This window comes from Watersipora subatra, chromosome 1 (genome assembly GCF_963576615.1).
Source record: "Watersipora subatra chromosome 1, tzWatSuba1.1, whole genome shotgun sequence".
Lineage (NCBI taxonomy): Eukaryota > Metazoa > Bryozoa > Gymnolaemata > Cheilostomatida > Watersiporidae > Watersipora > Watersipora subatra.
In genome coordinates, this window is record NC_088708.1 from 31,234,650 (window position 1) to 31,262,637 (window position 27,988).

General features: G+C 36.8%; 1 protein-coding gene across 2 annotated transcripts; it reads right to left on the reverse strand.

Annotated features, from left to right (window-relative positions):
• Positions 1-1,104: 1,104 nt before the first annotated feature.
• LOC137385297 (beta-galactosidase-like) lies at positions 1,105-27,929 on the reverse strand. Of its 2 annotated transcripts, XR_010977756.1 has the most exons (16): positions 27,828-27,929; positions 27,637-27,727; positions 26,708-26,795; positions 25,928-26,078; positions 25,097-25,160; positions 24,094-24,188; positions 22,911-23,091; positions 22,451-22,675; positions 18,576-18,694; positions 16,438-16,611; positions 15,418-15,522; positions 14,873-15,007; positions 14,623-14,732; positions 11,745-11,859; positions 2,481-3,168; positions 1,105-2,420 (listed from the first exon to the last, which is right to left on the reverse strand). XR_010977756.1 is itself a non-coding variant. In XM_068071739.1 (15 exons), exons 1-15 carry the CDS (start codon positions 27,885-27,887, stop codon positions 2,929-2,931), a joined length of 1,953 nt encoding a protein of 650 aa, XP_067927840.1. In that variant the 5' UTR covers positions 27,888-27,929; the 3' UTR covers positions 1,105-2,928. The 2 variants fall into 2 exon arrangements, 1 of the variants encoding a protein (XP_067927840.1); XM_068071739.1 differs by having other exon boundaries at positions 1,105-3,168.
• Positions 27,930-27,988: the final 59 nt, after the last annotated feature.

A 27,988-nucleotide genomic window follows, 5' to 3' on the forward strand; every position in this document is an offset into this window, starting at 1 on the left:
AAGGAAAATAACATTGAGTGACATAAACATTCTAAACACGTCCTTAACATTCAGACTTGCAAACTTTTCATAGAGCCTATAATACATTTTATCCAGTACCGGCTCTGTGTGGATCGGGTCGATGGCAACTAAACCGTCAACTCCTATACAAACCGGAAGGCGATTTGGACACCCTTACAGAACGAACCAAAAACAACATCTGGAAAAGCACTGCACTATACCAGTGAATGTATTGCGGCTGCATCTACATGACGAGGATAAACAAACCTATACATCGGCAAGCCGCTGCAACAAGTTGAAAATGCTAGCATATCTCGACCTGTTCTCGCTTGTGGATACCATTTCCTTCTTGTTGAGAAAGTGAATCTGGTCCAGCGAAAGCCAGAATTTACTTCAATATTTGCATGCAGTGCTAAGGAATAGATAACAAATGTAATAATTGCTATCATATGTAAGCCACAACCATAGACAATTTTAGTCGCCTTGACTGACTGCAAGAGAGAATGTAATTCATGTTTTTGCATACACTTGTAATAATTTAATTGAAAAAAAACTTGATCTGCCTGATATTATTTTATTATGGGCATTTGGATTTCATAATGATCAAATTGCTTCTTTTTGGCATGTTTTAGTTTTAATTTCAAAACAGACTAATCAAGGGCTAATCATCAGCAAGCTACACATGTTGGAACGCCAGCTGTAAATATCACACACTGCTAATACACCTGCTGTTATTTATAGCCATATCAGCTGTAGCATTAACACCTGTCAATTCGATACCAAAAAGCTGCAGTATTTCTCAAGTCCTTACTATGGTGAAACTTGATTGCGTTTTCTCACTCGACCAGTAATTTACCTTCTTGACATTAGGAACGCATCAAGCTTGAGACAATTGATCACACCAACAACCAGCCAATAACAGATGTGTGAACGAACTATACAGTACGATATGCTGACAGGAAATCTAGTAAATGAATGAACAATGGCAGCAAAAGTTAAGATCAATATTTAAAATTACATTTTAATAAAATGTCCAAGACATATTTGCGACAGAAACATCCTTCAATCAGTCGTTTATTCAGTAGAAAACTGATGAATAATTTAATGAGTCCACTAGTTCCCTAGTGCAGTATTCTATGTAGACAGAGAGTAGAGGGAGATTCTCTGTGGTCAATATGCATGCAGAGGGACTTGGAAAGGATTCAGAAGAATCAATACATTGTGAATGTTACTTCTTAGAATACATAGCTAGCGCCTGCAAGACATTCATTTCATATGTCTAAGAGATTGTTCCTTTTTGTACCCATATGACAGCTGTCAGATTTAGGATTAGTGAGCAAATACAGCTGGGGTATTAAATAACACAGCATTGTATTGAAAAAAGGAATTTGTAGAAAACTGAGTGCATTTAAAAGGCATATCTACCGTTGATCATAAAAAACATAACTTAATATTTGCAAACTATGTATAAACATTATTATCATGATTATCATTATTATTATACTATGTTACTGTACAACCTGCTCCTTCCCAAATAGGGAATTTAGCAAAATTTACGAAAACATGACACTGTTGACAGCAAGATAAGAAACAGCTTACTGTGATAAGCTAGTAATTTTAGACTTGTTAGGATAGACCAGGAGACATGGGTGTCTGTTATGGTAAGTGATATAATGCCAGTGATTCATCACTGATGGCCACTTCCGGTGCTTTCAGATTTCCTAGATGTGGTGGACACATGTTGAGTATAATTTGGCAACCGCATTCATATTCCGCACCCCCCCTAATTGTAGCAGATTTAGAATACGTAGTGTACATCTCTTAATTGTAGCAGATCTCGAGTAGTTTATATCAAGTCAAGTAAAAATAATTGAAATGGAATAAGGACATGTATAAGGACATAGGCCTACCATTAAAAGCCATAGCCCAAGATTTTTTAGAAATAATTAATGTTTGTAAGCTACGATAGCTGAACATGTGCCTTATCATCTTATTGTGTTTGGTGTAAGCTAAAATCGTTTTTACACGATTCGTTCATGGGTCCTCGCTTTAATTGATAATATAGTTGCAGTGTCGATCACTCGTTGTTAAAGGCGGCACGTAGATGATAACTTCAATTTTATATATACATGTAGGCCAAATCGGAATCTGAAAGTACTATCAATGTATTATAGAGGTGCGGTGGATCAACCAGTGAGTATGTGGGAATGTCTTGTAACAGTGTGTCAATTGGAGGATTACTTCAAAGAATGAGTCACTAGCTGAAAGTAGAGTGATACAAGTGAAATGATTATGATTGATATAATGAGGCGTTTACCATGGAGGACCTGCCATGGTGAGTCATTAACTGGGGATGACCCGCCATGATGAGTCATTAACTGGGGATGACCCGCCATGGTGAGTCATTAGCTAGGGATGACCTGCCATGGTGACTCTTAACTTGGGATGACCTGCCATGGTGACTCTTAATTTGGGATGACCTGCCATGGTGAGTCATTAGCTAGGGATGACCTGCTATGGTGAGTCAATCATTAACTGGGGATGACCTGCTATGAGTAATCAATTAAGGATGACTTAGTAAGTAAGACAAGTCATCAATTATGGATGACCTGTCATGATGAGTCATTAAATATGGATGATCTGCCATGATGAATCATCAATTAGGGAAGACCTGCCATGATGAGTCATAAACTAAGGATAACCTGCCATGATGAGCCACCATTTGGGATGGCTTGGCATGTTGGGTCATTATCTAGGAATGATTTGACATGGTGTGTCATCAACTAGTGATGTTGTTTATCGTGTGGCAGCATATGTATGTTAGTTTCTTGATGAGCAGCTGACTGAAAGGCACTGGTCATGAACCACTAGATGATGAATTAGAAATAAAGGTGACATGTCGACTAGATAATATCAACATATGAGTGACTATCCATGATGAGTCATCAAAGAAACGGAAATTGAGGTTATGTTTGAATTGAGCTCAGGCACATCGACAAACTTAATTTGGCAGCGATACGATGAGGAACAAGGTGTCCCTACTAGTTCAGTGACTGTGATGAAGTTAAGCCCTGTCTTTAGGAGGATTGATGGCACATACAACGTCTCTTGAGGGCCTTTTCCAGGCCAGTAGCGGCCAATGTTGAAATCATTCACTGTCACACTGCCCTATAACAAATTACAAGCTGTGGTGAATGATATGTGAAACTTGGTGTGGCTTAAGGACGGGTACGTAGGTGAAGGTATCATGCCAATACAAGGACTGTAGTATACACTGTAGTATACACACTGTAGTATACACTGGTATGCATCTAATGGCATTGGTATCAGCTCTAATATGTTGGTGTTTGTTTGGAATCCTGTCAATTGTCTATTAGTCTCATCTCATTGGTGTTGAGCACAGTTTAGTGTTTTAGTCAGATTACGTCAACAAGACACATATTTTTGCAGAGTTTAATTGAAATATTTCTGTAAATAAACTTGATCAACTATTATATATATAACCAGAGCAGTTTTTACTAAAAATACCGATTAAGTTTTTGTATGCAGCAGCATAACGATAACATCGGCAGAATTGATTGAGTAGGCTAGCTATCCAGGATGACAGACTAAAAGTCGAATATCAGCTCACTGAGACATTGATCTCTTCACTGAGACATTGATCTCTTCACTGAGACATTGATCTCTTCACTGAGACATTGATCTCTTCAATGACATGGCTACTTAAAGGAGTATTAACAGCGGCTATGTCCACACAGCGAAAAAGGTTACAGGTTACAAATGCTGTTTCTAAGTAACAGCGTAAACCAATCAAATAAATTCTTGTACAGGGCATTAGATCGTTTTTATGACTAAAATAATCTGTTAAATTATGCTTAGTATCACGTAACTCTTCATCTGCATCACAATTATCTCTTACATACCAACAAACGAGTCATCAATTTTTATCGTGATATCGTCCTAGTAAAATTTAAAGATACTTGAAAATGGTTGAAATTGGAAGCAACATTTCTGATCTAATGCCCAGTGCAAGAATTAATTTGATTGGTTTACGCAATTACTCAGAAACAGCATTTGTAAACAGAGCCATATGAATGCTGGCGTTTCAGCCGTCAAGGTTTCTGACACCCTTTGCAATGCCGAAATACCGTCGTCAGGGTTCAAAGGATTATAAGTAATTTATTTTTCCAAGTCACTCTGAGCGTCAGCGTAAGGGTGACAAAGCCACATGCGGCTCCGCAGCCACAGAATGCTGCCTGCTGACCCCTGGTCTAGTTTTGTCAGACTTACTTAGATATTACAAAAAGTGCACATCCACAATCTCACATTTTTACCTGCGCTGACATCCACAATCTCACATTTTTACCTGCACTGACATATGAGAACATTCAAGCTATTCAATTTCTTGTACTATACACACATACATCAGGGAGTGTCCATCGCACAAACAATATACCAAGAGACGCAAATCAACATTTGTTTTTGACATAAACCTAAGCTTGAAAAATCTATTGATGCAGAACGATGGTAATACTTTTATGTCGAACTACCTTCAAATTTGGGGAATGGCTGGGGGTTCCAATCTGTAGTACATTAAAATTAACTAATATGAACAGGAAGCCCCAGGGTTGGCTCAGTTTAAACCAATGGTCTAAACCGAGCGGTTTAAACCAGCCGAAAAAAACAGTTTTTATAGTTTTTTCATTATTTTTTTGGAAAAACATAATATTTTAAGCTCCTAGTGGTCCATGTGCGGTAGAAATGCAATTATATGTAATTATCAGCTGTGGAAGTTTATTTAGGACACAGTAGTAAATTGATGGCAGAGCTCAAGTTGCAACTACATGAAATTCTAGCACAACAATGAATTAGTGAATTTCATTTTCAATTGGTTTTATCAAGTGATATGATGATCTCTTTACTGATAAAATATATAAACCATATATATTTCCCAAATCCAATCATCATCTCTAATAATAAATAAATACTTTCTCAAGTCTGGCCAGTGAGAAAGGGTAACTTATAATTAGAAATTAAAACAATAAAATCCTTTTGGGCAAAAGCTTCAAGTTTACAAACTAATATTTCATTTATTGGGCACAAGCCAAAGTAGTTGGATTGTTAGAATTCAGTTTATCAAGTTTTTTGTGTTTTGAAAAGCTAAAGTTGTGCCTCAAGTTTCCAACATGCTTCGCAAATAGGAGCCCAATTGGCAGTTTTTTACTCAAACTGCAAGAGGCAAAGGTTTTAAGGCAAAATGTAATAGGTGTGCTGTCGTAACGCAAGGTCACGCAGATAGGCTTAAAGCTCATGTAGCAAAATCTCAAGCTGAAAATACCAATTTAGACAGTGATGCTAGTATTCAGGTGATAGAAGTTGAGTCATCTGCCACTGCTCCAAACACTAGCAATGCATATGCATTATGCTATGCTCTACACTACCACATGACTAATCACTTGGATTCAAATTCCTACTTATACATATAGAGCTGTATGTAAAATATTCACTTTATGTCATAAGATTTCTGCTCTGCATTTCATCGATCATGTTTGATTAAAGACTCATTCCGAAATTTCCAAATGTTTTCTCTCTTTTTTCCAAGACAACTCCCACAGTACCATCTTCAATAGATGATTCCACATATGTATGTTCAATACTCAATCATGCAGCTATAGTAAGTGATGTTGATTTGACTTAAAATTGCAAAAAACCTTGGTAAAATTATAAAAAACCATAAAAATCAGTTTAAACCATGAAAACCGGTTTAAACCAAAAAAACCTGAGTTTTTCATAAAAACCGTGGTTTTGTCCAACCCTGGGAAGCCCTGATAGAATGCTACAGTCAAAACCTTTGGTAGATTGAGTCGCTGTAACACATATGATTTCCAATTGTTGCTCTCTTACTGATCATTAAAGAAAAAAATTAATAAACTGAATTTGAATTGGTTTGAGTGAGGTTTAATTGGTTTGAGTGAGGTTTAATTGGTTTGAGTGAGGTTTAATTGGTTTGAGTGAGGTTTAATTGGTTTGAGTGAGGTTTAATTGGTTTGAGTGAGGTTTAATTGGTTTGAGTGAGGTGTAATTGGTTTGAGTGAGGTTTAATTGGTTTGCGTGAGGTTTAATTGGTTTGAGTGAGGTTTAATTGGTTTGAGTGAGGTTTAATTGGTTTGAGTGAGGTTTAATTGGTTTGAGTAAGGTTTAATTGGTTTGAGTGAGGTTTAATTGGTTTGAGTGAGGTTTAATTGGTTTGAGTAAGGTTTAATTGGTTTGAGTGAGGTTTAATTGGTTTGAGTGAGGTTTAATTGGTTTGAGTGAGGTTTAATTGGTTTGAGTGAGGTTTAATTGGTTTGAGTGAGGTTTAATTGGTTTGAGTGAGGTTTAATTGGTTTGAGTAAGGTTAAATTGGTTTGAGTGAGGTTTAATTGGTTTGAGTGAGGTTTAATTGGTTTGAGTAAGGTTTAATTGGTTTGAGTGAGGTTTAATTGGTTTGAGTGAGGTTTAATTGGTTTGAGTGAGGTTTAATTGGTTTGAGTGAGGTTTAATTGGTTTGAGTAAGGTTTAATTGGTTTGAGTGAGGTTAATTGGTTTGAGTGAGGTTTAATTGGTTTGAGTGAGGTTTAATTGGTTTGAGTGAGGTTTAATTGGTTTGAGTGAGGTTTAATTGGTTTGAGTGAGGTTTAATTGGTTTTAATAAATTAAAATTGCGTTCAGTGAGTTTGAGTTGCGACAATGAACTTGAATTGCTTTCAATAAATTGAAATCACACTGTAGGCATTATATACAGAAGCTATATTGAAACCAGGAAAAGATGATAATTGCAGGGCACAATGAGCTCTACAGCTTTGGCGGACAATCGGACAGAGCTTTGTGGGTGAGCTGCAGATGGCTAAGTGACAATTAGCGGAGAGGTCGAAGGAAATGAGAAAATATGACACACAGCAATGGCAATGATTAAATGTACAAATGCTATAGCCTTCTACTAAGGAAATGCAATCTTGCCAAACTCCTGCTGCACTAAGGGAAAATAGCGTCTGATTTGCCTGGCTGAAATGTTTGATAAGCCACTGATGAGAAAAGCGGCAGCAATAATTAATTTCCAAGTCTCTTTGTATGAAAGAATGTTCAGTACATTCTAGTAAAATATCTCTACCCATCAAAGGCACAACTAGACACAGGATATAGCAGTTTTAGCATAGCAGCAATCAAAGGTTTATCGTGCAACAGCCACCTACACCTTACGCAAGCTTCTTAGCCGCTTTTTTCCTCTAGTCTCTATATCAGCTTCTCAATGACAGCTTCACAAAGAGTTCATTAAACTCTACACTTAGGTGCTTCTGACACTCTATAACAGGTGCTTCTAACACTCTATAACTGATTAGACAAGTTGATGACATACAACCTCATCACTTGGGTAATCACTGTTTCCATGACGCGCATGATTCGTAAATTTGAGCTAATTTGCTAGTTACCAGCATCATGGAGACGGCATAAATCCGCAAGCTAAACGAGTTTTGCGATACGCAAAACTTTACAGAACTTATCATGCTTGCGAATAATGGAAACAGTGTTTGCGAATGACACGCATTAAAATACCGCGCCAGCTATTCAATTTTAAACATTTTTAATATTTTTGTCGTCCTTTCTCGATCGAGTTTTGAGCGTCGCTAATTATTAATTTATAGCGTACAATTCCTCACCTTTTTTCAACAAGGCGTCGGAGACAATCCGCATTATGTGAATGTCCATAGAGACACTTGATTTGCACAGTAAAGCAACTTGCGCCAACTCCAAATCCGTCTTACTCAGTTGTGTTGTAGGTGCAAAATATGTGGAAATGTGATTACAAGCTCTTAAAAGCTAAAAAACGAACAGTTAATCGCAGCCACACGAAAACGACCGTAGGTTGGAATCCCTCTCTAACACGGCTTAAATATGACGTAGTTGAATACGATGTGCTTCTGTTTACACTTTCATGCAACCTCATTCGTCAAAATATTTTCACAAATATCCATCGTTTTTTTGACGTCATTAAGCCGTTTGCACATGCGCTCATTCACGAAAAAGTCGCCATGTTTGTAAAAAACGATTGTTTTTCTTTTATTTAATAGTACTTTTTGATGTTGTTTTGATACTATAATAAAAAATTTGCAAACAAAGGCATCATTTTCAAAAATTCATTGCAAAAGCTTCGTGTTTTTAACGATAAAATTGTCTATAAAGATGGCCGACAACGATAAAATGACGTCACGAAAAAACGAAGGATACTTGACGCATTCAATAAAACCATGCCCATTGTCAGGAATTTTGTTGCAAGCCAACATTTGAATAAACGGGCTGATTACCTGAAGAAAACATAAATTTTATAGTCTTAAATATTTCCCACAGTCAGCCTATGTTTAAAATAACTCAATTAAAATTAAAGTAATTAAGATTTTCTCTCAGATTTTAAATACTTGGAGTATATTGTTATGGTTAGGGAGTGTAACATACCTTATGCACCTAAAAAACTATAGAAATAATTTTATTGATATATTCTACTAAAGAATTTCACATGAAAAAAACTGCGAAAAATATGCAACCAAAAATGTGCAGAAAACATTTCCGCATAGAATTATAATACTCATCATTATTCCCTAATTCCTCAATCAGATCACCCCTGAGGCCAGACCATCTGGCACACTGAAACCTTTTAAGTAGCCTCAAAGTTGCAAGATGGAGTTACTGATGCGTCTGGTAAGACCTTATCCAATTAGCTCAGACTATCAACATATACGTGTCTGCTCGTCTCTAGAGGACGGACATAGTGAGATTTCTTGCATGATTAGGAGTGATTGCGATGATAAAATCCCAAGGCAGGAAGCGAAGACTCTATACCAGTTCTCTCATACACATACGCAGACAGAAAGCTCATGTGAGACTCTATTGAGATATACTACACCTAGTTACAGTGCAATAGCTATTCCATACCCTGAGCGCAGAGCAATTGAATAAAGAAAATGATAGTAATAAAAATCAGCGAGAAAACTGGAGGGATCGATTTCTGCACATGGACAAAGAGAAAATGGCTACTTGGTGAGCTATAACAATTACCAGTTCAGCTACTTTATAAATCGAGACAGTTTCTTTATAAATGTAGACAGCCCCACTAAAACCAGAAGTGGCAACCTTTTTGACTGTAAACTGGCTATTGCCAATTCTTTGTATCTGCAGATTCTCAGCAGTCGACAGCTTTACATGTCAAAATGACTTCTATGTAATGACACAACACATCACGTAAGTTACATAGACATCGCTTACAGTAACATACTCACCATAATTGCAATGAAAAGAGATGCCAATATATCAATTTTGACTACAGGAGAACCTCTACTTATGAAATGTATAAAATCTCCAAGTTACAAAAAATATTTGTAGAAATATTGCTGTGACTTATTTGGAGTTATGATCTACCACATACGGAGTGGGACAACTTTAGTTTCTAGCAATTCAAGTTCTGTGTTTTTCGTATTTAATGATACTCTAGCATACATTTTTTTAGTTCCTACTGAGGTAAATAAATCTTTCTACTTATGTTCTGAAAGAATTTATTTTGAGCAAAACAAAACCAAGAAAAACACTACAACAGCGACTAACTCTGACCACCGTCCTCCCACTCCCCCAGTCTTCGCTCAGCGTCATCTCGATGGCCGGCGCCAAAGGTAAACAAGCAAACATGTCATTCATAGTTTTCATTTGTTATTTCTCTGTTCTTTCTTCTTTGTAGGAGTACTTTTTCTATTTATTATTCAGTAATATCATTCTAATGTGTATTTTTACAGATTATAACTATCTTTACTATAATGAAAACCGTGTTTGTCAGTCCGAAGCCACGATTGGATGTTAGAAAAAAATATGGCATCATACGAGATTCGAACTCGCGACATGCAGCTTAGTAGATTGCCACTCAAACACCTTCACCAATCGGCTGCCTCATGTGACTTATAAAGGTTATAGCTGTTAAAATCTTGGAATAAAGAATCCATATTGCAGAAGATATGATCTCAGACCCTCCCAATAACCAGTCCAATCCCTTACCAATTAAGCCACCCAAACTATACTGATCCATTAGGCGATATATTTCATTATATGGGTGCAAACACACTACCGCTCTCCATTACGACGCAATGTGATGGCACAACGTCATGGCGGCGGTAGCATAATTTTATGCATGCTCAATCGTGAGAGCAAGTAGTTAGCTCTTATTAGTAAGCTTACTCAAATTATCCATTGGCAATGTGCCAGGCTAATAGCAAGTGGCAGGCAACTACATTACCCCTCATTGTTTTCAGCTGATTTTTAATACCTGGGCAACGCCGGGCATCTAGCTAGTATACGTATAAATCTCAGTGTTTGTCTTTTGTCGGTCTGTGTGTCCAGTTATAACGGAAAAGTTTTAGGAATGAAAAATCTGCTCCGCACTAAAGTTGAACTTAGAACCTCCAGTTCTGCAGACAGGCATTTATCCAATACACTACACTGTCCAACTGGCTATACTATGGAATAAATTGTGCACATACTAATTACACATACCACTCTTTCTAGGCTTCATGTGAAACACTTCAGCTAGAATTATGCTAGATATCACTAGTGTTACATGCATCAAATTGTTGAGCTTCGAAGTTGTGCTTTTGATCGTGGGAATGAGGAGGTGTTTACATGATACACAGGAATGGTCACATAACTCCCAATTGTTCATAGCTGACGAGTGTACATGCTACAAAGAAGTTGCCACCCAACTCCGCGTTTTTTATATTAGCCTGTTGCGCTTTTAGCTACATCGGGGCGCATATTTTATATCGCGAGTCACACTATTAAAATGCATCTAAGATCAAATGTCAAAACGTGTGGGAAATTTCTCCTGCACGCTTCCCTGAGAGTTTGGCGTACCCTTCCAATTTACAATGACTGTTCACGACATCTGTATCATTCACAAACATTTCAAAAACCTGCACATTATAACACCCGATTTCAATCATCCTCACTTCCTACTTCTTTTTATTCTTCATCTGCTGGTCAAGGAACATCTAACTTTGTGATGTCTACATTGTGAAATAAATTGCCAGCATCGTTGAAATTAATAAAACCTATTGGTGAGTTTAAGACGGAGATAAGGTTCTACCTTAGCTCTGCTTGGTGAACATTAATGTCTACGCCTTATGCTGTCGACTGGGGCCTGCGACCGGTTTAACTTGGCTTTTTCGCACTGGCCCCATCATCTCTGCTTTTGTTAGATTGTTGATATACAATTGTTTGAAACTTTTCTTTGTTTTCTTTTTCATATGTATGCAATTGTATGTACTATGTATTTGATGAAATAAATCACACCCACACACACCCACCCACCCACACGATGGAAAATTGAAACCTACCTATGATAAAGTGAAATTTCGCAATAAAGTGAAATTTCGCGATAAAATGAGACTTCATTGTAAAATGAAACTTCAGGGTAAAATGAAACTTCGTGATAAAATGAAACTTCTAGATACAATGAAAATGTATTTGAATGAGTGTTGGAAACTTTTCTGGTTCGATGAATTATGGCATCCTTATTAAATTGAAATTAAAATAAGATTATATGATATATCTTAATATTTACCATTCATTCATTGCTGCAAGTCTGAGAGTGAACAGTTATATTGAAATCCAATTTTAAAACAGCTTGAATCATTTATTTGTAAGAAACTCCAAATAGCATTAGGACCTACCTTTACCCAGCCATCCAGTCTTAGAAAGGTGTCTGCAGGAGTCCCTACGACATTTAGCAATCCTAAATAGGTAGATGGCACAAACTTCAGAGGCACTGCCATATTATAGGAATTCCTGAAACATTTGAATAATGAACAGATTTGCTGAACACAGTACCCGTAGGAGTTGTTGTACCTTGACTATATTATATAAGAGAGATAGGAACTGAATTATGAAAGGCGCAATACAATCATGCAGGAAATACTTTTCAAATAATAATGACCAAGATTCAGAGGTGTAAACACCTTCTGCTTTAATATATTCAGAGTCAGTGTGTGCAACGGTTGAGATTGCCCACACGCTTGCATGGAGACAGACCTAAGTGATTTAAGTCAGCAATGCTGCCGAATGTGTTGTGTCCTGAAAAACCTTGACATCTGCCATGAACTTTGTTGCATTGTTATTCTAGTTAAGATGTGTCCTGCTGGTTTGAAAAACCAGTTTTACTAGGTGGCTCGGCAGCGTAAACTATGATAACCCGCTGGTGTTTGAACAATACCGTTAAGATACCATATCTGTTATGCATGTTGGATTGAAATGCCTTCCATACAGAGTGTATGCTGAGTGTACAGTACAGATATGGAAAACCAGAATAACATATAACTTACAGCCTGAGATCAAGTACGCCCACTCTTGCAGTAATCTTACCATGAGTTCAACGCTTGACCACCAATACACGTGACTTACATTAAAGGTTGACTTGCGACAAAATTCACATTACAGTTATTTGGTATCAAAAGATTCACCATGTCTTACTCTGTTGTGTTGTAAGTGCCAAATATATGGAAATGTGATTACAAGCTCTTAAAAGCTCAAAAACTAAAAGCCGCCGTAGATTGGAATCTCTTTATTTATCTGAAGTATTCATTACAGTTTGGTTATCGTCTTGTCACGTGATGTTCTCACGTGAATTGAAAGGCCAATAAAAAGCTCAATATAAACTTATCGTAGCGCTAGTTTATGACAAACACTTCGGGTTTTACCGAAGACCCCGTATCAAATACAGATGCTCGCTACTTTATAGTTTTGTTTCGGCTTGGACTAATCGTCAAGTCGTAATCTGATCATGTGACCCAATACTTCGAAAATAATTTTTGCAGCACCTTTCGATTATCACAGGTAACCAACAGGCTCGTCATGATTATAAGACAATGATATGTACTCCTTCGAGCTAAGGTTAAAAAGTTTAACGATTTTTTATGGTAAGTTAAAAGATACCAGTGCTAAAAGTGACAGCATTACAATGACGATAAAATAGACGCTTAAGAACAATAGACATGGTTTTATTGAATGCGTGAAGTATATTTGTGAAAATATTTCGACGAATGAGATTGCATGAAAGTGTAAACAGAAACCATCCTGTAACAACTACGTCCCATTTGAGCCGTTTTGGAAAGCGAATCCAAAAGTGAAATCCGAAAGCGAACGGCGGTCTCGTGTGGCTGCGATTAACTGTTTGTTTTTAGCTTTCAAGAGCTTGTAACCACATTCCCATATATTTTGCACCTACAACACAACAGAGTAAGACATGGTGAATCTTATGATACCAAATAACTGTAATGTGAATTTTGTTGCAATTCAACCTTTAAGGCAATAGGTCGTATGCATATGACGACATAAAAACTTTTCAAGGAAGCAAGAGGAAACGCTTGCACACAAAAAGACACAAAACCGACCCATAAACCTTTATGAACCGCTCATTGGAATATAAAGCCTTTTTCATCACACAACAGTAGACGAAAGTCTAGTTAGCGTCGCTATATTTTCATGAGTTGCAGACATCACCTCTACACTTAACAGCTAGTGTTCACATAAATTGCCAATGAGTTAGGATATCCATGCATCCCTTATATGTCTATGGTACTGTTGTAAATTATAAGTTCACCAGGCTTAATATCATAAAAAATAAAGTATGGATGGCCGCTCGTTAAATAGACCGAGTGGAACTGCAGGTAACAGAGTACAAGTCTACACGGTGGGTAACATTAGCCAAGCCATTCAGGTTGTCCCCACATGTTTAAGGCTTGGCTACAAACACCGACGAAATATATCATCAACGCTTCGTATAGATATTTATTAAGGCTAAACATATTGACACCACTAGATGATGCGTCGTGTTGGAACAGATTGACCAATGAAAACTGGCCTCAATTGCGTGAAGACTTACATATTCAAGACACTTACATGTTTTATCTAATATGAATCATTAGATATTTGTGGTAGTAACAACGCTTATGCTGCTATTTGTATTGCTATATTTTGCTCTACAAATGTTATTTGTTAATGATGAAAACAGCTGAATACAAAAATACTCTACGTTCATTACATAAATCAAACTACCAAAAGATTATCTGTAATGTTTTATGAAACACTCTAATTTGTAGCTGTAATATAGCTGTTCTGAAAAATAATATTCTTTTGCAAATGTAAATAGTCGTTAGTATGAAACGCTGTTGTTATCGTTGATTCAAAAGCCAATCACGCGAGCAACTTGTTATGCTAAAAATGAATAGAAAATTAAATAATTAAAATTAAACTATAAATTAAATAATAAATAAATGAATAAATTAAACTATTTCACAGTTGTGTTGATTTATTTCTTTGGATGTGGGCCAACAATTTGGTTGCAGAAATAAAACACTGACAACACGTTGTTGATGTGCTGGCTATGCACACATTTCGTTGATGCGTGCAGTCAGGCCTCTAAAGAGATGTGCAGAAAATCTGACAACAATTATTACACTGAACAATGTAAAAATGTGTAACATCTTGAAAAAGCCATTAAACACGAGTACAAGATGAGAAGTCTGTCTAAAGGGTAGAATCTACTGAACTTACTGAAGCATCTTCTTGCAATGTTGAAGGAGAGAAATGTTAAACCTGTAGTTATACATAGTCCACTGGCTAGCATTCACGATGGAGCCAATCGTCACATTAGAGATGATCCCCTGTCAGCAAGGGTTAAATGCATTCACTGGATGCCATAGTTAAATAATGATAACCAACTAGAACAACACATTTAATACATAGTATGAGCATGGCTGTGGTTCACTGCACCATCAGATCTATCATAGTGCTTAACACTTACCTTAGTTCCATGCAGAAGGCCGGACCCGTAGTTTACCCTTCCCATATTCTCAACTAGTATAGACAGAGTGTCGTCTTTCTTTCCACTGATAGGCAATTCAGTCGGGCCATTTCGGTCGAGGATGCCATAGAAATGCTATAAAGAAAATAGAACATATGCTGCTCTGAAGTACTAAAAGAAGAAGGCACACTGCACCTGATTTTCAAAACCATAAAGACAACACAGATTTTCATACACTGCAGAAGAAAGCATCTCGGAGTGTCTGCACATGGCCGCTTATATGCACATGAATGACTTGATTAGCGGCTACAAAAATACTTTAGATAGCTTGAGAAATCACATTACACAGCCAACTTAAGTCTGTAAAGTTTTCAATAATAAGTATTAAGTTAAAAGACCACCAGGAATGGACAGAGGGGACAATGATGCATACTCAGTGGCTATTTGACAAAAATGCTTATATAAGTTAATATTTACTGTTCTTTTTGTGAATGAAGCAACCAAATAATACCAGCAAGAGAAATTCAGCATATCTATCTACTTACATCATTGACAAGCACATAGCCTCTGTCCCTTATTCCCGGTACGGAGAGGTTCCCGTTAGTAATGCTTTCAGTGAGAACATGACGATAGGAAAGATATCCATACCCCTGCAAGCAAAGAGAGGTTTTACTATCACACTTATATGTTAGCCTACTATTTTACCACCTTAACAAACAGCCTCAACTACCTCTCGGCTTAGCCAAAAATCCTTGAATTTTGAGGCAAGTGCTTTCCCGCCCATCTCCTAATATATATACATGTATCCTCATAACTGTGGTAACAGTGATTCACTAGGTGATGGGCACCAAGATATTTTTAGTTGGAAATTACCTAATACAAATATGCTAATCTTTGTATACAGCTGAATGGAAATGAAGGATGTAAAATATACTATGCCGACGAGAAAAAGAGAAACACGCAAGTTTAAACTATGAAAGATGGATATTATGTATACTACTTGATTCAGGAATCTCCGCATGTCAGGTGCCTGCATGGTGCGTGACACGTGGCGATGCACAAAACAAATAGTACACCAAATAGACTGAGTCATAGTCATAGTTGAGAAATGGGTGGGAGGTCACCGTAGATGAATATTGTTCAGGTCATTTTGTAAAAAAATCTGCCAAGCTTTCGCGAGATTTTCCAATTTCCTGTAAGATAACTCCCAATAACGGACTTCACGACACTGAAACAATCTTCAGTCATTAATGTGAACAACAAGTGAATTAAAAAAGCTCTAAAACCTTTCAGTCTCCTAAAATTGTTCCCCACCTCCGCTAGCCTGTTGAGAGCAAATTGCACTAGCAAATGGAGCTATGAGAGATGCTGACACCAGACTCAGGTGTGTAAAATACTGTATTACTGAGTTACTGCATTTACACTTTTACCCTAAACCAGAGATTGATGAAGCTTCAACCTCTTGAAACTGTAAAAAAACATTCAATGCCTAGTTGAGCATCATCGAAAACATTCAAGTTGGAACAGTAACGGAGGGTTTTTGTACAATCCAGATGACAACATACCGTGTCCATAACCTCAGACCTGAGTGGGTAAGCGTTGTGGTATGTGGGATACCCGCCCAGCTTAGACATGAGTGGAGCGCAGAGATGTAGAGGACCTTGAAGGTCAACCAGAAGCTCACCATAGGCAAACTTTGTTGAGTTTATCGGAGGGACCAACGGCGGCAATGTTTTGTACTGCAACAAGAAATGAGCGAGGAGTTAAGTCAAAAGAGATTTAAAAACAATTTTTCATCTTTTTTTGAAAGTTGTTATTATAACAACTACGGCGAAGACTGAACTAAGATCTCACAACTCCGGTAGTTACTAGAAGGGCTCATGAATTCTTCTGTTCATATCAGCATGCAAACCAATACCAAGCAATTGCGAGTTCTAGTCACACGTTTGGTTAAATGTTTCGTTGTTGAGATTTTAGACTAGCCTCAGGCCTAATTTTTATGCAGCCATCAAGCCTTAAAAGTTGACTTGCAAAAAAATTCACATTACAGTTATTTGATATGAAAAGATTCACCATGTCTTACTCTGCTGTGTTGTAGGTGTGAAATATATGGGAATGTGATTACAAGCTCTTAAAAGCTAAAAAACGAACAATTAATCGCAGCCACACGAGACCGCTGTAGTTTGGATTCGCTTTCCAAAACGGCTCAAATGGGACGTAGTTGTTATAGGATGGTTTCTGTTTACACTTTCATGCAACCCCATTCGTCGAAATATTTTCACAAATATACTTCACGCATTCAATAAAACCATGTCTATTGTTCTTATGCGTCTGTTTTATCGTCACTGTAATGCTGTCACTTTTAGCACCTATATCTTATAACTTACCGTAAAAAATCGTTAAACTTTTTAATCTTAGCTCGAACGAGTACATATCATTGTCTGATAATCATGACGAGCCTGTTGGTTACCTGTGATAATCAAAAAGTGCTGCAAAAATTATTTGCGAAGTATTGGGTCACGCGATCAGATTACGACTTGACGATTGAATAATGCCGAAACAAAACTGTAAAGTAGCGAGCATCTATATTTGATACGGGGTCTTCAGTAAAACCCGAAGTGTTTGTCAGAAACTAGTGCTACGATAAGTTTTATATTGAGCCTTTTATTGGCCTTTCAATTCACGTGAGAACATCAAGTGACAAGATGGTAACCCAACTGTAATGACTACGTCAGAGAAATAAAGAGATTCCAATCTATGGCGGCTTTTCGTTTTTGAGCTTTTAAGAGCTTGTAATCACATTTCCACGCATTTGGTACCTACAACACAACAGAGTAAGACATGGAGAATCTTTTGATACCAAATAACTGTAATGTGAATTTTGTTGCAAGTCAACCTTTAAAAAAGTAGCTGAGCTAGAGAAACTCCCAAGCCTGTTCACTGAAAGCTTAAACCACTGAACATTAAAACATTATTGCGAACTAGCGCTCCAGTACATTTGGCTCATTTTTTCAATAGCAGGAAAGTGAAGACAAATCCTAAAGTTTTAGCTAAAATGAAACAATTGTTTATGATATATTCACAGCCAGTTCACCAAGTTAGTAATTTTGCAGACAGACCAGCTGGTGAACAAGCTGTGAATTTTCTTAAATAGCCTAAAAGTGTTTCAAAAAATTGGAGGCATCTCTCCTAAAATTTTCCTCTTAAAAACTGCTACATCATACACAATGGTCTTTTGGGTTAGTAAAACCTACTTTCTAAGCGTTGTATAAGATTTCAACACTTTATCTATTCATGGAACCAAAATAATTTTTGGTGTGTTGCCCTACTGAGGCAACACAAGCGTCAGAGGCTGTTTAAAAGTCTCAAGGAATACTTTCACATCAAAGTACTCAGCACCGTATCTTGTTAACAAAAAGGAAATACAGTAACCTTGTTTGTTTGCCTAAAAAGGTTAGTTTTTCCTCGAAAAAGTGCTCGTTAGGTAGTATCTCGGCTTTAATCGCCAAAGATACAATGCTATAGGATACATGACAAGATCAAATATTTTTGGTAAATTTTGACATAAGATTATACAAAAAACACTGTAGAAACACGTGAATGTATAGGGAGGGGACAGAAGACTATGCATGGACTTGCAATTATACAACTACGAAAAGTTCACGGAAGTGAAAACAACAAAATAGCAGTGCTGGCATCTAACCTTGCCTATGGTACTCCTGATGATAGAGTACTTAAATGTCATATCTCCTGCTTCACTCAGTGCAGCATCGTAGTCATATGATGTGGGCACAGGATTAAATGGGTTGTCTCCAGGCGCCCCTACAAACATAAATCTTAGACAGTGCAACTCAATACAAAGTAAAATAGTATTTTTAAATCGTAAAATTTGATGAGTTATTGAAGTCTTCAGAGCTGAACAACCATAGTGCTGGAACAGCCCCTTTCCGGATGATAGCTAAGGAGCTGAATAAATGCACGCGGTCACAAATTCCCCTCAACTTTTAAACTGGTCTTTCGTGACAACTGGCCTACGTTGACAGATTTTACAAACTCTATTCAATTAGGTAAGAGCTCAATGTAGAAGGAAAGAGCTCAGTGTACAAGGTAAGAGCTCAATGCTAAAACCAACCTACTAACTATTTATTACACATTATACATAACAGGTGGTGACCAAAGTAGAATCTACATTTCATGGCTAATCAGATTCTACTACTTAACATATGTTCTGAAAAGAGCGCAAATATTTCCACCACACAAACAAATACAGCACTGAAACATGTAAATCTAAAGCCTGAAACACGCACACAATCATAATGAAATGAATATTTTCAACGCATACCCTCAGGTAACATACAACCTTCAAAAACTTTAATTGTGAAGGTAATGTAATCAATAACTCTTGCTTGCCAAAACACTAACTATTTATTTTTATGTACTAATTTGTAACTAATAAAATAGCCCTAGTGGGACAAAACAAAAATCCAACATTGCTCAACGAGGTACATGCTGCAAGCAAAATGAGGGGTTACCTATAAGTGGAGCTGACTTATCCATGCAAGACAACTCCAAGATAGTATTTCAAAGTACTCGCGCATAGCGACATTGTCTTCTTCATAAGAAACAAGCTAGGCGAACTACTATTTATTTTATTAAATGACCATCACGATGAATTGAAGATTGGATCATGGTGCATCATCTAGCGCAATGAAGTTGGACACTAGCCAAAGCTTAAACAACGATGTAAAACTTTGCCTATTCTGAGAGGACAAAGTGAAATTTACCTTTTGAGTCAGATGAACTTCCCTTAGACCATGTCATTTCTATCTGTCTACAGTATTATAAAACTCTGATCTAATAATTTGGCTTGAAACCACCGCAGTGAAGAAATGATACAGACTGTAACAAAAAGGTGCTTCATAAAAGATTCCTTTGTATGGGTCTCGAACTCATGACATTGCACTTCATTTACCGACACTCCACCAACTGCACTAATCATCCGCCTTTTCAAACTGTAGACCAATCTGTTTATATAAATCTCAGTGTCTGTTCGTCTGTCCAGTTAGAGCGATAAAGTTTACAAACAACAAATGCGCGTTGTACTGGATTTGAATTCGGCGCTTCCAGTTCTAGAGACAACGAGCTTACTATTAAACCATACAAACTACTTGCAATCTAATGAACTAACCATGGTCATTTTCATTACACCAGTTAAAATACTCGCTTAGAGCGCTTGGAACATTCTGATTGCTTATTACTAGTACGGCTGATAGTTAAAAGTAATGTAACACTTACTAAGCTTCAAACACGGCTATTGTTTTAGTAAAGATTTAGACTACTAGTTTACGAGGTAAGTTACTCAATTATTATATGATAATTATTTTATTACCTTATAATTACCTTACACGGGCATTCATCTAGTCTTTACTATAATAAGAGTTTGTGATGTTTGTGATGTTATGATATAATAAGAGAGTTTGTGATGTTATGATATAATAAGAGAGTTTGTGATGTTATGATATAATAAGAGAGTTTGTGATGTTATGATATAATAAGAGAGTTTGTGATGTTATGATATAATAAGAGAGTTTGTGATGTTATGATATAATAAGAGAGTTTGTGATGTTATGATATAATAAGAGAGTTTGTGATGTTATGATATAATAAGAGCCGTGATGTTATGATATAATAAGAGCCGTGATGTTATGATATAATAAGAGAGTTTGTGATGTTATGATATAATAAGAGAGTTTGTGATGTTATGATATAATAAGAGAGTTTGTGATGTTATGATATAATAAGAGAGTTTGTGATGTTATGATATAATAAGAGCCGTGATGTTATGATATAATAAGAGCCGTGATATTATGATATAATAAGAGAGTTTGTGATGTTATGATATAATAAGAGCCGTGATGTTATGATATAATAAGAGAGTTTGTGATGTTATGATATAATAAGAGAGTTTGTGATGTTATGATATAATAAGAGAGTTTGTGATGTTATGATATAATAAGAGAGTTTGTGATGTTATGATATAATAAGAGAGTTTGTGATGTTATGATATAATAAGAGCCGTGATGTTATGATATAATAAGAGCCGTGATATTATGATATAATAAGAGAGTTTGTGATGTTATGATATAATAAGAGAGTTTGTGATGTTATGATATAATAAGAGAGTTTGTGATGTTATGATATAATAAGAGAGTTTGTGATGTTATGATATAATAAGAGAGTTTGTGATGTTATGATATAATAAGAGCCGTGATGTTATGATATAATAAGAGCCGTGATATTATGATATAATAAGAGAGTTTGTGATGTTATGATATAATAAGAGAGTTTGTGATGTTATGATATAATAAGAGCCGTGATGTTATGATATAATAAGAGCCGTGATATTATGATATAATAAGAGAGTTTGTGATGTTATGATATAATAAGAGAGTTTGTGATGTTATGATATAATAAGAGAGTTTGTGATGTTATGATATAATAAGAGAGTTTGTGAAGAAGAGTGATGATCTGTGATGTTATGAAAGTTCTAGAATGAGGGAAGAGTTATAAGAGTAGACTACCTAAGGCTAAGTTAATCTGTAAAAGTGGGTCAACTTCAAACAATGGCAGGCTCAGTTGGCAATCATAGAACTTTTGTTTTTCGTATAACTGTACCACATGATCTATCGGATTAGAAACTCAAAAATCTGTCTCCATAAGTATAAAGGATAATTGTCCTCAGTGAATGTGTTCATGGATTTTTATCTTGAAAAATTTGCATTGAGAAAGAAAAACATCCCGGGCCTCGCCAGGCTTAACCACTATGTTTTTATGACGCGCATTTGGAGTTGTGTGCACATTGAGTTACCGTGCAAATAAGTGTTTCTATGGACATTCGCACGATGCGCATTTAACGCCAGCGCTTTGATAACGAAACTAGACTGAAACGCACATTATTGACCCCACAGGTCAATAAGTACCGACGCAGTCTTGTCAAGCTTACCAGCATTCGGAACATTAGCGCATCGGAACTGCTCAAAACGAAATAAAAACTCCTGAAGCGTGAAAATGTTTAGAATGGAATATACTGCGTGATATTTTAATGGACATCATCCGCAAGAGCCATTTCCATCATTCGCAAGCATGATGAATTCGATGAAGATTTACGAGTGGCTCAAACGTGTGCGTCATGGAAACATCCCGAATGCTAAATAGTTCTCTATAATAACGAAAGCTTGCTAAAAATCTAGAACAACATGACTCTGTGTACAGAGTGCAGTGATAAGACAAGGAGTAATGGAGCTATGTAGAACAACAACCAGCCATCAACATAAATATTTCTATCTATAATCAACCAAATCATTGATGTACCTTCACCTTACAGAGACTTAGTTTATGATGAATGTCTATAAGTTTTCCACCACTATCCTACACTTTATAAGTTCAACTAGCTTATTGGCATACTGCAATACTACTGAATCACCTGAAAATCCTCAAATTCATTTTTGGCCCACAACAAGTTAAGTTAATGTCCAAGTGCTTTCCTCAACGGCTGTAATAATATGCCAGCTACCAAACCTGATGTAAAGCCAAAGTTGGTGCCTCCAAAGAACATGTACATGTTCACATTGGCCTTCATGCCGAGCATCTCGTCGAGGGTGCGAGCCACAGCCAGTGCATCCACTTGAGAGTGCTTTTGTCCCCAGATGTCCAGCCAGCCAATATAATATTCTGAATTGACATAAGGACCATTGAAGGAAGAATTCCACTGCTGGAGAACTTGGAATGCTTTTGTCGCATTTCCTGTAAAAAGAAATGCCGAAAGAGTTTACTGTATGTTTATACTTTTATAGCTCATACTCCCTTCACACTCATACAAGTTCTAGTTGCCTATTATTCCTAGACACCAACAGGTTGATCAATCTACCAAAAATAATACTTTTCTTCAGTTCTATATAACCATTTGGATCTCTCGAAATGTTCATAGCTCACCTAATGACATCAACGTATGTGTATGGTGCCGAAACAAAAAACAAACCTGCGCCGAAGTCGACAGTAGTGAGTGTACCAGGAGTCGCTCCACACTTGAGGTAACCAGTGCCATCGCCATCGGTGGTGAAGTAAACAACATCATCAACTAGCAACTTACGGTTAAGGGAAAGCAGCTGCTGCATATATGTTTGGTCACACGCAGAGAAGGATCCATACTCATTCTCTACCTGCGACATGAGTGAACCATGACTAAATCCCCATCTATGACGTGTCAACCATAAACCAGTATCTATCTGTGGCATGTGTCTACCACAAACCAGTCTCTCGCTCTGACATGTGTCAACCATAAACCAGTCTCTATCTATGGCATGTGTCTACCACAAACCAGTCTCTCGCTCTGACACGTGTCAACCATAAACCAGTCTCTATTTATAGTATGTGTCTACCACAACCAGTGTCTCGCTCTGACATGTGTCAACCGTAAACTAGTCTCTAGCTATGGCATTTGACAACCATAAGCTAGTCTCCATCTATGGCATGTGGCAACCATAAACCAGTATCTATCTATGATATGTGACAACCACAAGCCAGTCTCTATGGCGTGTGCCAGCCATAAACCAGTATGTATCTATCTATTGTTTGTGACAACCACAAGCCAGTCTCTATGGCATGTGAAAATCATATGCCAGTCTCTATCTGTAATATGTATCAATTATAAACCAGTCTCTATCTATAGAATGTGTCAACCATGAACCAGTCTCTATGACATGTGTCTATCATAGCTCACTCTCTAGCTATAGTATGTGTCAACCATGAACCAGTCTCTATGACATGTGTCTATCATAGCTAACTCTCTAGCTATAGTATGTGTCAACCATGAACCAGTCTCTATGGAATGTGTCTATCATAGCTCATTTTCTACCTCCATCATCTGCCTAATTACAACCCATCTGTCTACCTGCAGTCTGTACCAATAAAAAATAACTAATTCATGCTTCATAATTCATGCCATTCAAACCTGCACAATTCTTAGAGAACTTCAGTCAGTAGACTTGAACACAAAACAGTCGTGATGAAGAAAAGGAGGCTGTAAGTAGTCCAGGACATAGAAATGAAGATGCCATTATCTTTGTGACTAGCCAACTAATTAGCTATTCCTATTTAAAGAGCTAGTGCAAGAAGTTTCACTGATAGCCTCAGAAAAATACTGAAATTATCGAAATACTCACTTGCACAGAAATTATTGGACCTCCATTGACGTAGAGCAGTGGTCTTACTTTAGGCAAAAGCACGTTAAACCATTCTGTCACGTAAGACATATATACTGCAACAGTTTATGTCATATGGCGTGTACAGTACAACTGAGAACATTACATATAACATATATACTGCAACAGTTTATGCTATAAAGGGCACTTACAGGGCAACAGTAAACATCACGTAGAATATGTATACTACAACAAGTTATGTCATATAGGGCATGTACAGTACTAAAGTAACCATCGTGAAGGACACGTGTACTATAAATCCAGTCAGAGAATAGATCTATAATACGAAGTGCCACATAAAGCTTGTATACTACAAATAATTGTTCAAAACTCCTTCACACGCATCATATATAGACGTGTGTGCTTCTGAACTAAACACGGATGGCTGGTGACATATATAAAATGAACGACTCATGGTGAATCGTTTGCTTATCATTAGGTGATGAAAAAACAATCGCACTTTCTTCACAACATGAGGGACAAACCAGCAGACTGATATATAATTCTGGAGACAAATATGAGACTTCTCAACGTTGCTTACAAGTAAGTTGTCATTTTCATCTAACTCACCCAAGGACTAGGACTCACTCTAAGGACTAGGACTCACTCTAAGGACTAGGACTCACTCTAAGGACTAGGACTCACCCTAAGGACTAGGACTCACCCTAAGGACTAGGACTCACCCTAAGGACTAGGACTCACCCTAAGGACTAGGACTCACCCTAAGAACTAGGACTCACCCTAAAGACTAGGACTCACCCTAAGGACTAGGACTCACCCTAAAGACTAGGGAACAAAGAACAAAACTGATAACATCAAATTTTATCTAGTGTTTACAAATAAATCTTCTAGTAATCTATTGATGTGTTCTATCAAAATAAGAGAAATTGGTTAGAACCTTGTATGACCTGATATTGAGTTGATGAACCAATAATAAAAGATCAGAGCTTGTAGAAAAACATACCCGGATCTGATGACCTCAGTGCTATGCTCGAGTTATCCTTGATGAGCCAATATGGAAAACCTCCCTGCAAAACCATACTGAGTAAACCATAGCATACACAGTCATAAAACGGCCTCAAGTGCAATCGCTAACTATGAAACAAGATCAGACAATACTTGGACAGTAGCTTTTCAGAAAACAAGGCTTTGCATGGGAGACAAACACTAATTATATGGCAAAGTTACATATAACACCATACATTTGCATTACTGCTATTAGTTCACTATAAATACAGTGCAATAATAGAATGATAAGTTCCTAATTATTTGCAAAAAAGCTGATATGATTTACAGATAAGAACTTCACAAAATTTAATTGTAATAAAGGTGAAATTCACAAAGCAAATCCTCAATAGGTAATATGTGACAAATTGTCCACTTTACAAATAAATATATATGGATGAAAATGTATGCCTTTTTATGAGCTCGTTTATTGAGCAATGCATGCAAACCCCACATATTCCCACATTTAACGCCAAATAGACCATCTCCATATTACTGATGTTCACATCTTATCTCAAGATACACAAGTACCACCACAGACATGATAACAAAATTAATCAGTAACTTTAAACATGTCAACAAGTGCCCTGGAACGCTTACAGATTCAAATTCATCTTATAATCCGCATGAAGTGTGATTATCAAGCAGTGCAAAATCTGTCAGAAGCTATGCTTCTGACAGATTTTGCACTGATTTTGCAGATAGCAAAGTAAATATTGCGGGTGCCTCGTGTGGTCACCCTTATCAATATCCAAACCTGTTGGCTAGTCTAGGAAACACCCATACTTACAAACTCCCACTCAGCGCAGATATAAGGACCTGGTCGTAGAATAACAAGCAAGTCGAGATCATGAGCCAAGCTTAGGAACCGCACCAAATTTCTGCCACCGGAGAAATCAAACTTTCCATGTTCAGTTTCATGGTAGTTCCACGGAATGTACCTGTTGACAGAAGCTTGAAATGCCTGAAGTAGCATTTGTCAGGATCAGATAAACAGTAACAAACACGTGATGACTTTTATGCCTCCGACTAGCAGCAGTAAGGCTGCCTTTAGCCTCTCTATGATTACTCGCACAGGAAATAAACAACAAATTTACTCCTAACCTCTTGACCTTGGCACACTAAAATATGAGCTTACAACTTTCAGTTGTGATCATGTGGACATAATGATCAGAACTCTTTATAATCACTGTATATGTACAGCCATAACTCTTTATAATCACTGTATATGTACAGCCATAACTCTTTATAATCACTGTATATGTACAGCCATAACTCTTTACAATCACTGTATATGTACAGCCATAACTCTTTATAATCACTGTATATGTACAGTCATAACTCTTTATAATCACTGTATATGTACAGCCATAACTTTTTATAATCACTGTATATGTACAGCCATAACTCTTTATAACCACTGCATATATACAGTCATAACTCTTTATAATCATTGTATATATACAGTCATAACTCCTTATAATCAGTGTAAATGCACAGTCATGACTTTTTATAATCACTGTGTAGGTAAAAGCTTGTGTTCTATAATTCAGAAAGCATGTAAACTTACACTTGAATAGCATCAAGACCAGCGTATCTCATTTTGTACAGCCGATCTTGCCATTGTTCGGGTTGAACTCGTGAGTAATGGATGCTGCCTAAAAATGCCAGCAATGATGATAATTATACCTAAAATGCAGGCCAAAATCAGTTAGTATAATCAAAACAATTTTAGTAGTTGCATCACTCTCTGATGCACAGAGTATTAACTCACACACCTAACTAAGGAAGTGATAGGGCTGATCAATCAATATTGCGTCAAACCAGAGCTGCAGCAGTAGCCTAAAGAGAAAGTAGTGTCATCCATTACACGTTTGTATGAGAATATTTACAAATCTGTTTTAAAAGAATATTTAAAATATGATATTTAAACCTTGCAATATCTGATTTATATATCATTGCCACATAACATACATTCTATAATAAGGCTACTTTTCCAGAATATATAGCTATATTCTAAGATCAGCCTATTATTGAGCGCATATATTGTACAGGCTACACCTAGCTCCCATTTCGATGAGTTGCCACTTGAACTACAATAGGTGTGTTAAAATGAAAGCCAATGCGAGGGATACATGTTAGAAGAGAACAGAAAATCAAGCACGGGTAATGTCAATTATCAATGAAAACCTAAGGTCGCATTTTTCATTTTTGGAAGAATAGAAAGCCAGTTTATGACAATAATCTCTCATTTGTTTAAATGGTTCAGTTTCAACTAAATAAATTTGATTGAACTATTTTCATTGATTTTTATGGGAGATCTGTAGATCCGGTACAGTAAAACGTTATATCAAAACTTTGTTTTTATTATGATAGCCCATTGATTAAAGAGATTTTTATTGCTATCATATGACCTGTCAGCTAGTCTGAAAGATTTCCTCACTTGACCTTTCAACTTACTTTACTTTCTACCACTTTCTCATTAGAGTAAACAGTTACCTGACACATAATTGAATGGCAAACCATCTTTCATGAATGTCCCCTTTTTATAGTCCACTGTAAATTTTCTAGCAGCACATTCAACTAGCCTCTGTAAATAGCCACGAAACAAAAATTTTTGTAAAGCAATAATCTGCAACATGACGCAAAAAACGGATCAACATAAATAGATACACTAGAGAAACACTTACCGAGTAGTGAGCAAGAGAGAACGCCGTTGTAGCAAACAGCAATAATACGGATAGCTTCATAACAGTGGGTTAGGTCTACAGAAATAAATTAGCAAAAATAAGCAAACCATCCAAAACAAACCTTGAATTTATTAATTTTAGCAGAAATATTGATACACAAT